Consider the following 11038-nt stretch of genomic DNA (forward strand, 5'->3'; position numbering starts at 1 on the left):
TCCATTTTTCCTGGCCTTTGTATATCAGTTTACGCAAATCAAATTATTTTGTTACATACACTTTATTCAATATACAAATATAGATAACTACTCTTGTGGTAAAACGGTTTTCTTCAAAAGAATTTGAATGGCCACTACAAAATGTGTCGGACATTTATACAACCTATAATATCATTTTCTACCTATAATATTTAATAAAACTATCTACATTTATATTTTTCCTTGAATATCACTTTCTACCTGCAATCGGTCCCAAATGCTTCTTTACTCCAAAACCCAAAACAACACATAAAAACCCTATCGCAATTACTGTAATAATAAAAAATTAAGGTTTCGACAACATACTTTTTGATTCGACTGCAGCAACAAACAAACAAACTTCGCTTTAGAAACGCCTTCTGAAATGCAGCAACAATTACGCTTCGATTTCAAAAACTCGTCCGTTTTATCTATTTTCAGAGGATATTTAGCTATGACCTTTATATTTTCATCGATTATGTTATTTATATTTAATCGATACAAATACAAAAGTGTCGATACTTTCGAAAGGATAATTACGTATTTCTTTGAAAGTGTAGATAATTTATTACACGTACTTACGAAAGTATCGACACTTTTAATATATCCGGTATCATTTTACCGGTTTTATCATTTTGATACCGGTTTTATCATATTTTTACCTGTTATATCGTTGTTTGATCGATATTTTTTTTAAAGTATCGACACTTTATTGGCGCTAAAACTGCTTCTCTTTTAAATTCACAAAGTGTCGATCTTTATATAAAGTTTCGACACTTTCAATATATCCGGTAGCGTTTTACCGGTTTCATCATTTTGATACCAGTTTTATCATATTTTTACCTGTTATATCGTTGTTGATCGATATATTTTTTGAAAGTATCAACACTTTATAAGCGCTAAAACTGCTTCTCTTTTAAATTTACGAAGTGTCGATCCTTATATTAAAGTACCGACACTTTAAATATATTCGGTACCGCTTTATCGGTTTTATCATTTCAATACTGATTTTGTCATAGTTTTACCTGTTATATCGTTGTGGATCTATACATTTTTAATTTGGATCGACACGAACCGACAAGTTAAGTTTGCCGGTTGCACAAATTTTTAATATTTCTTCATGACTTAAACCTACTATTATTATTAGTCAATATTTCCGGTAGCGCCAAACCGAATTTGTTAAATATCTTTTAATATATCCGATAACACGTATATTAACCCGCCGTTCCTGAGACATTCCTAGTAGACAACATTTGTACGTTTCGCATGCGGTTCCTTGGGACAAAGGAAAATTCCCCAAAACGTGCAATTTAGGGTATAACAACCGTAAGTATATTGATTGACCAAGTCATGCATGACAATGTGTAGCTTGTGGAAACACTGACTTGTAAATATTATATTTTCTTTGGTGGGTCCATAATTATGCTAACAAAGTCATACATTTTGATTTTTCCTTATACAAATATCAAATTTTGATTCCCTCTTTACGGTAGGCATCTAAAGGAGTTAATCGGGTACGAATATTATTGAATTTAATTCAATTTAAAAAATCGAACTCAACTCGGCTTAAAATCTCTCAAACTAAAAATTGTTAAGTTTAACTAGAATTTGAAATAAAAAAAATTAAAGTTCAACTCGATTCGAAAGCTTATGAGCTTAAAATTTTTAAGTTTGACTCGAAATAAAAAATTAAAACTCGACTCGAGCTCAAAAAATTTGAACCTAAAATAATTTTAGACTTAGCTAGATTAAAACTCAAACTCGAGATTAGTTCAATTCAAACTCGAATTCAAATATGAACCTTAAGTACATGAAAGTTTTTTTGTATTTAAAAAATATTAATATTAATATTATTAATAATTTAATTTATTTTTTTTCTAGTTATTCGTGAACTTTTTAAGTCGGATATCAAGCAACTCTTTTTGATTCGTTACAAACTCGAATCAAATACAATTTTAAGTCAAATCCATTCAATTAAAATATTAACCGAGTCAAACTAGAATAACTTACTATCAACATGTCACGTTAACTTTACACGTCTACACATTGATGTAATCAGAGACTGGCGCAATATTTTATGTTATGGTGACGAACTTGAATTTATAAAACTTTAGAGGGGACGAACTTAAACTTATAAAATCTTATAGGCGAAAACAAATTTTCAATAAAAATATATAAATAAAATCTAAAATTTATAATAGTTTTAAATTTTTAGAGGAACAACCTGCCCTGCCTAAGTCCATCCCGAGATATAATATTGAAATAGTAAATATAAAGCCCAATTTGTCTTTGTAATATTATAGTAACAAAGCTCACATAAACGTTTATAAATCCCTATTCCCACGGTAATCTATTGGGTTTGGTTTTACTTTAGGTTTCATTTCGTGCTGAGATGGATCGAATGAAGAGCTGAGGAGGTGATTGTTTTTCTAAAAGTTTCAATTTTTTATATATATTAAAATTCACACTTTTTCCATTTATAATTGCTCCAAACTAAAATAGAATGAAAAGGAGCCCAGGTTCGATTCCCTAATCATATAATAAAGAATTCGTTACAAGTTCAATGACAAGACCTGGAAATGGATACATTAAACAAGCCATGAACCATTGTATCTACCTCGTACACACATACGTCTCCTTCTTTCAGTAAGTTATCCCTTGCAAATTCGATCCAACCCCTCGTGAGTTTAGCTCGCCGACATCGCCGGTTGCTCATTATCTTCACAGGCCAACATCTATCTTCAACCTTAAGTCTCACCATCTCGCTATCCGGAGTTAAATATCGCTCAAAAATCGCAAACGGTATTTCCTGCACAAACCAGTTTTCCAGCGTACTGTTATTGTGGGGCTAAGGGCGTAAAATAATGGACTGCAACATATAACTTAAAAAGCTCACCAAACGTTTTTCCTTTAGGTGTACTGGCAGCACAACTCTTTTGAACAATGGAGACCTTGAGGTTGATGCCATATCTATATCGGCTTTATGACGCTGTGGAGTCCAGCATAAAGGTCCTGCACCAGAAGCATTAGCCTGTATAAGTTAATCCGTGTTCGATATTTACATTCGGAGTCCGAGTAACGTAATTTAAAACGCACCTTTTGCATCTGCAATGGCCTGGAATATGTGTACTTCGAAGGAGATTTCAGTGTCATGATTTGTCATCTCTAGGACACATACATCACCAACTTGTAAATTGTTTTCATCGACGAATGTCCTCCATCCATCATGTATTCTTACTTTTGGACTTCCTATGTTGCTTCTCTGATGAAGCATTGCCGGCCATGATTTCCCGTTCGAAAGACATAGGTTTACATTGATGTTGGTGACGGAGCTCTCGAAATGTATCCTGGAAAAGGGTTTCGGTATACGCTGGCACAAAAACAAAATGCCTAACAGTTAGTTTGAAGGCTGGATTCCCACACTCATGCCGCGTTTAAATGAAGAAAAACTAACCAATGAATGGTTCATAAATGATGCTCGTAACACAACAACAAAGTAAGGATTCTCAGAAGTGAAAGCCAGAGCTTTCTGAAGAGCTGTTTCCTGGGCTATCAATGTGCTTCCGAAAGCTGTTTCACCGCCCTCCAGTGGCTGCTGGCATTGTCGATCAGTTGATGACGAGGTTTCGGTTTTACATTTTTGTTCCGGACAGGGAGGAACATCAGTAAAAGCTTGTGGTCCATGAAAATATGACTTCTTACATTCGAAAATAAAAACTTTGAATGAGATTTCTTTGCCATTAATTAACTCGAAGGCACAAACATCACCAACTTGTATGTTCTTATCTCGTACGAAATCACCCCATCCTTTACAGAGTCTCACATATGCCCGTCCATTACTTCCAAATGTCGACATGTACTCAGCTGCCCAAGTTTTCCCATCAGAATCACAGAGAACAACATCGCCATTGTCCTTGAGATATAATCTGGAAAACTCTTTTGGTATTCCCTGCACAAATGTAGCATAAAACACAAGATAAACTTAGAAAAAAATAACACTAACACAGTGGCAACATTGAAATCTAGCATAGTTTTACTAACTTACCACTGAACATCTATGGTTGGTAATAGGACCTACATAACTTGGTTGCATGAAAACCAAAAAGAATGGATTTGTGGACTTGAAGGCACGGCTAACTGTTTGTAAAGCCATATATTTTTCATCAGATCTCGCCCTGCAAACCGTACTCGATATCGTTGCACTCGTTCCAGCCGAAGACCCTGCAGGCACAGGTTTGACCTTGGGAACATTTGGTCTCATCATCTTATGAGGCCGAGGACATTGCAGCCCCGGCTTGTCTCTCGAGCCATTACCGATTCCATTTACGATGTTTACAAGCTCATCGTCGTTGTCGGACTCTTCAACCTTCACTTCTTGCTCAACATCTGGATATTCGATCTCCGTTGCAGTTCGATCGAAATGATGACATGGAAATGGGAACCCCCTTCATATCTTAAAACCAAGAAATGTCCAGGCTCCACCGAGTAGTGCTTTGCAAAGTTTAGCCAACCATTTCGAAACCACATTTTGCCACCACATTTTACCAATTCTAATTCCCAGATTTTTCCACTTGGGACCTTAATGAACACTGGGTTTGATAGAGAATCCCCATAATCTCTTGCAAATTTAGCAGGAATCCCCTGTTTGACCAAACTGCAGACATTAGCAAATGGCAAAAGCCCAGATTCTCATTGAACTTAGACAAAATAAAAATCTTTCAGAAAGAAGACACGGAGACTTACAAGTTTGCCACTCCGAGCAGCATCTTCAAGAACTACCTTAAAGAAATGGTGCGGTTGATGGAGATGAGAAGCCATTGTTGAGGAAATTAACAGTGAGCACAGCTTTGAAAAGTGAAGTCAAACAAGTTCCAAGCTATTGTCTTCTTCAAAAGTGGTCCAACTATCAATGAATTTCCTTGTTTTGTTTGGTGAGAGAGAGAGAGAGAGAGAGAGAGAGAGAGAGATCAGTCAACCAAGTATTCTCATTTGGCATGCAGATGAATTACATCGCTCACCCTCTGTGTCAGTAATTCATCCAACTATCCAAAAGGAATGATCTCTATGGAAAATAAAGTTTTTTTTAAAACCATTTTGGCATGGAAGAAAGTAATTGCAAAGATTGAATTTTGATTTCAAATCCTTATCGGATAAGGATCGTATATTGCGGTTGGATCACTTACTCTCAACTTAAATTCAAAATCATCTCATTTTAATCTTGACCTTGATTTGTTTGTATTTACTGATTTGGATTCTGCTTTTTACCCAAAAGGTTCAACGTTGGCTCCAAAGGCAGCCAATTGTTTAATGAAATATAAAGTGCTAATTTTAGTGGCAAGATATGATCTTTTTCCCTTCTCCACTGTAAATATTTTCATATTCGTAGCATCAAATTTGAATTAAGAAAACCCACTAAAGCATTCGTTTTTTTTTTTGTTTTTCCAGAAAAATGGGAAACAGAAGTAAATGGATATGGCCCAATCTTTGATAATTACTTGTTAGAAAAGAGAATCTATCAGGCTCTTGAATTGGTTAGCCTTAAATTTTGATTAATACATCCAATTTCTTGGTGTGGCTTTGCATCATACAGCAATCAGTGAAGGATGCCATCGATCGATTTGAGTCTTGATTTGAATTACATCTGCAATCCTTTCCCTGAAATTAGCAGATCGCTTCAGGTCTTACGACATCTGCAATCCTTTCCCTGTACGAAACAAATCTGTTCTACTCACCAGCACCTGCCCTGGAGATTTCCCAACACTTCCATGCACTGTAATTTGACACCAAAACATAACATAGACGAAGTCCAGCCGGAAAACCACTCTAAAGTTTGTCTTTCTACAACAAATTCACAAATCAAAATTGAACTGCAGATGATAAATTTAGCGTTCTCTTTCTACAAAGGAAAATTGAAATGTGTATCAACCTAGAGCAGAATTCTAAGCTATGTTACACCAGCTCTTCATTTTCCTTGAAATGCAAATATCCGAAACATATATCGATGTAGGTATAGGATTTGATTCACCAATAACCTACCAAATACATATAAAAAACCGTAGAACAAATCGAACATAGATTAAGTGGTAATAGTTCTGTTCTTGTACACTGCTTTGAGGTTACAGTAACATCCAAAATGGTACATATTTCTGAAACTAGCTGTACTAGAGCAAGCCCAAATGAGAAAAATTCAAGCAACGATAAACATGAGTTGACATGAGCATGGAATGCATATATGAGTACCTCCAAATCCTCTCCAGGGACTTCTGAATCTTCCGGTCAGACTCCCGGATTATTTAGCAAATGATTTTGAATTGCTAAATTTCAGAAGTTATGTCTCAGATTCTTCTTCTGCGACTGTTGGAAGTGTACCCTCTCTGATGAATTCCGGGTTAAGGAACTTTGCCACAAAGTCCCACAACTTATAGACATCCTTGAAATTAGTAAGGAAGCCGAATGATGCTGTAACGACTTCAACTCTAACGAACCCACTTTTCCTGTTATGTCGACCATTTTCCATCGGTCTGCACAGCGTTGTATCCTCAAGGTTTGAAACCACTCGTCGGGGACTATCTAATATTCGTATGTGACTGAGGATACCTATACCAAGAGAGATACCTTCTCTTTCAGCCAACTCCGTACAATCTCCGGATTAATGAGTCCCCGGTTTCGATCCCTCACATTGAAAGCCACTGCTGCACCCCTTTCACACTTTATTTTTGGGCCATATATGTGAACAAGATTCGCCCTTCCATCTCCATCTGAATTAGGTAATCTGAGCTGCAGTAACGAGGTTACAAGCCAAATAATCAAAAATCGTAATCTAAGAGTGGTTTTATTGAGCCCTAACATGTAAATGTGATCAAGATGCCGACAAGATATCTCCGGCTCCCTCCTGTCCCAATCTTGTCCATCACCATATTCTCCATCGCTGGTGTATTCTTCGTTATCAAGGCTGATCCCAGATGCTTCTCCTGGCTCCAAAGTACAACTCGTGTTCCCTTTTCGACTATCCTCTATGCTAAAGGAGACCCTTCTTCCCCTACTAGGATGTCCATCTTCTAACCCAAAAAATCTACCACCATTATACTTATTTCCTTCCCTCCTCCCCAGTAACCTAAATTCACCTTCTGTTTATCTTCTAATGGCACTGTCTTTAATCTCCGAGGTAATTTCCGACATTGAGCCATTTGCTAAGCCATTATTCCGAAAGACAGGAATTAGTACAGACTCCGCAGCCAGTGATTTGCTGGTATCCCGTTCTTCCTGGATTTCCAGAAGATGTGAACAATCTGAAGCCTTCTTATGAGTTCCTGCAAATTGTGCTTCGCCCAGGATCTCCTTCCCGCAGTCCAGTTCCTGTGAAACAGATCGAACGGCAGCATCAAATGATAACACATGCTGATCATCACGCCCAAGGTGAAGATCTTTATAATCATATATAGGGCTGCTATGTATTGTTGATGTTGGCTTTGGAGAGAGCTGCTTGTGGTTCTTCCTGCCATTAAACCAAAACGGTGGCAACGGGGAGGATATTTTTTGCTTATTCAAATGACCTGCACTGTCAGACCCCAACGGACTCTGACCCAAATCAATCCAGAATGAGTTGTCCAATGACTCATCTTCACTGGATGGGGCTTTTATCACTTCCCCAACAGAAATACTCTCGCTTTCTTCAAATATGGTGCTTGTACCATCTCTGTCAGTACTATTATCTTGATCCATTTCCGTCTCAAATACATCCCGAACTTGAGCAGATGTGAACGCATCAGAAAAAGCAGGCAGCTGCATTCCTGGATGGTTTTCTGAGGGCTTATCATAATTCATACCAACTTAATTTTCCTCGATTCCACCCAACCCATCAAGATCATCTACCAAATCACTCAGATAGAGAGGGTACTCATCACCATTCCAGAACCAGTCGATCCAGACTGGTTCTGAAGGATTCCCAAAACTGATTTTTTTATAAGAAGGCATCCAAATCCAGATGGATCATATCCAAACACTCTATAGAATGATGTGATAATGAAATCCAGACGAAACAACGACAGGCCGAGTGAATCCATGTCTTTGGGACCCAATGAACCAGCATCGAGCAAGACGTGCCAATTGTTCTGCTGAGCCAATGCCATCCACTGGTAAGCATACTTAGACCCTGTTACTCTAGACTGCACCGGGAAAACGAAAAGACCAGTAGCACTATCCTTCTTCCTCCTCTTTTTATTCGAAAACCGCTTTCTCAAATCAGTGGAACAAAGTTTAAGAGTTGGCCATTTAAACCAAGAACTGTAAACTTTTGCACCCTTTTTCCTGGCACTCTGAACCATCCAATTTACGGATTGACTCTCGTAATCAAACATTGTCAACAATTTTTTATTCGTTTGAAATGGATATGAATCGGCCAGCAAAGGCAGAGCCCCTACTTACAGTAAACACAAGGCCATATTCATGTTCAGGAATGTTCAAGTGATCCATTATCCTACTCTTTATATCATACTCCACAGTGCCTTTCTCATCACCACCATAAAGTGCATGATTACACAAATTTACAGAAATCTCAGACAAGCTAAACGTTGAGGATTCCACAGTAATACAAAATGTTGTAAGATAAATTATGACACTATTTATTCATACAAACAATACTTCATACATTGAATGTGTTCAATTATATTATTTAAATTAATGATGCCGTCCGTATTTTAGAATAATTAATCTTGTTACGGATAATAGTAAAAACAATCAATGGTGAAACAATAAGAAGAAGAAAAAAATGAGCATACAAATTTTAGGTGAAAAATATTTTTTTAAAAATTCATGAGCTGAGAGAAAAAAATAACTATATCAAAATATAAAAGAGATCTCAAGAGAAAATTATAACCAACTCTAAATACACCCCCATAGATACAAAATCATTATGTAAACATAAAAACTCAAGTGTGAGTTTGATATAGCTTTTGAAAAGTGACTTTTAAAAATGTCGTAGAAAGGAATTTTTGAAAGTGTTGTATAAAAGTGCAATTTAAAATTTATTTGTATGACATTGTTGTTAAAAAGTGAGTTTGAAAAAAACAAAATGTCCATTATAGACATTATGTTATAAATTAAAAATATAACATGTAAACTATATTTACACTTCAAAAATTCTACAGTGCTTGGTGAGCTGCGATGAGCACCAATAAATTAAATTGTAAAACGATAATATTATTAGGTACTTAACATATAATTATATTTTAGTTAAAAATGTAATTGTAATTTTAAATAAATCACAATTTTTAATTGAATTATTTTTTTATTTTTTTATAATTAGTTCAAATAGTAATCCCTAATTACAAAACCCTATTTAAAAAAAGTTATGATTTTCTCATCGCCGCCACCGCCTGTTTCGTCTTCCTCCTTAAAATGAATCGTTGTCGTTCATCCTTCTCGACGTGGACACCGTTCACCGCCATTTGCGCAACCAACCCGTTGAGGTAAGCTAGAATAATTTTACTTTGATTCAAACTTGGTGTTTCGTCCAAGCCGTCACCGGAGGGGTGGTAGCTGACCGGTTGTTTGCGCCTTCACTGGTTGTGGCCATGGTTGCCAGTGTGGGAGTTCCCCATCTCATTGTTTTCCCCGATCCTAAATTTCCTAAACCCTAACCCTAATTTTAAAATTCCTCCAACTGTATAACTCAAATTCATTAATTGATTTCCAAAATTCCCTTCCTAGAATCCCAATTAGAACAATTTAACCTTGATTTTTACGTTGAAACTGGTTTTTTTCAAACCAATTCCTGATTCCTGTTTTTCAATCGTAAAGGGTGTACCGGTACACACTACCAGTGTACCGATACTCGAGCAGCCATGTATCAGTACTTGTAGTGTATCAGTACCCCAATTCTTTTCTATTTTTCTGAATATGTCTTTGTGTACCGATACACTCATATACCGTATCTGTACGGTATGCTTGATTCGTTTGGTTTGACTCTTTAGATTGCAGTTTTGATGTCATTAACCATTATAATAATGTTGGTTTTGATTATGTCTGTGTAGATAAATATTTTTTTCAAGATGGTTGATAATGAAGATAAAAAAAATTCAAATTACAAAGTTAGATGGTGTTAATCAAGATAAAAAATGGCCATAATCAGGAAAAAGATGAATGCAACAGTGAATCAGATTGTGAAACTCATACTGAAGAAGAAGAAACCGATAATCCAATTGATGATGACAATTATATAGATGATGAGAAGAAAATTGACAAATTCATTGATGAACGCATATGGGATAAGATTGGAAAGTAATTAAAAGATTACGATGAGAATGATATGAATTTGTTGAAGTGGAAGACTTTAGATGATTGCGTTGAATTATATCATACATATGCAAAGGCGAAAGGTTTTGGAGTTCGAGTCGACCAGACAGTGAAAAGTCGAAATGGTGGTCACATAATTGCAAGGAAAATTGTGTGTTGTAAGGAGGGATATAGAGAGGATAGGTGGAATAACCTTTGAAACAGAAAACATGTCCAAAAATCGAACATTCAATTTGGGTGTGAGCATTTATTATATTCAAATTGGATGAACTTTTCAATTTTGGAAAGTTGTGAAATTCCACATTGAACATAACCATGAAATGGTTCAGCCAATACATGTTGTTTATATATGGTATGTAATTCATTCTAAAGTAAATTTGTTACACACTAAATGTTCTTTAATGCCTTATTTTGTAGGTCATTCTGAAAAATTAGTGGGTTAGACCGAATTAAGATTAAGAGCATGCTTGTTGAATTATGTTTCGATATAAAAAATTTAAAGGCAAAATGTTTTTGGACTTAAATTGAATTTATTCAAGGTTTTAAAAAGGTTTCAAAAATAATTCAAAGTCCATTAAATTCGGATTTGACCAAAAATACTAAAGGGTGTCAAAGTGCATCCATGCATCTGCCACTAGTTCATCGATGCACCATGTAGTGCATCCATGCACTCCATTTCGAATGCAATTAGTGCATCGATGCATCCTGCTGTGCATTGATGCATCAT

At 36.0% G+C, this 11038-nt stretch overlaps 2 protein-coding genes and 1 pseudogene across 2 annotated transcripts; all 3 read right to left on the reverse strand.

The window, feature by feature from the left end:
• Positions 1-2563: 2563 nt before the first annotated feature.
• On the reverse strand, positions 2564-4378 carry LOC120212348 (B3 domain-containing protein REM6-like). The gene is made up of 5 exons (XM_039210693.1): positions 4064-4378; positions 3473-3967; positions 3115-3388; positions 2915-3030; positions 2564-2827 (listed from the first exon to the last, which is right to left on the reverse strand). Exons 1-5 carry the CDS (start codon positions 4280-4282, stop codon positions 2579-2581), a joined length of 1353 nt encoding a protein of 450 aa, XP_039066624.1. The 5' UTR covers positions 4283-4378; the 3' UTR covers positions 2564-2578.
• An 8-nt stretch (positions 4379-4386) lies between these two features.
• On the reverse strand, positions 4387-5143 carry LOC120212426 (B3 domain-containing transcription factor VRN1-like). Its single transcript, XM_039210733.1, has 2 exons — positions 4762-5143; positions 4387-4659 (listed from the first exon to the last, which is right to left on the reverse strand). Exons 1-2 carry the CDS (start codon positions 4834-4836, stop codon positions 4387-4389), a joined length of 348 nt encoding a protein of 115 aa, XP_039066664.1. The 5' UTR covers positions 4837-5143.
• Positions 5144-6237: 1094 nt separating this feature from the next.
• LOC120212427 lies at positions 6238-9622 on the reverse strand (annotated as a pseudogene).
• Between the last annotated feature and the right edge of the window lie 1416 nt (positions 9623-11038).

This window comes from Hibiscus syriacus, unplaced genomic scaffold (assembly GCF_006381635.1).
Source record: "Hibiscus syriacus cultivar Baekdansim isolate YM2019G1 unplaced genomic scaffold, ASM638163v2 tig00110013_pilon, whole genome shotgun sequence".
NCBI classification, from domain to species: Eukaryota; Viridiplantae; Streptophyta; class Magnoliopsida; order Malvales; family Malvaceae; genus Hibiscus; species Hibiscus syriacus.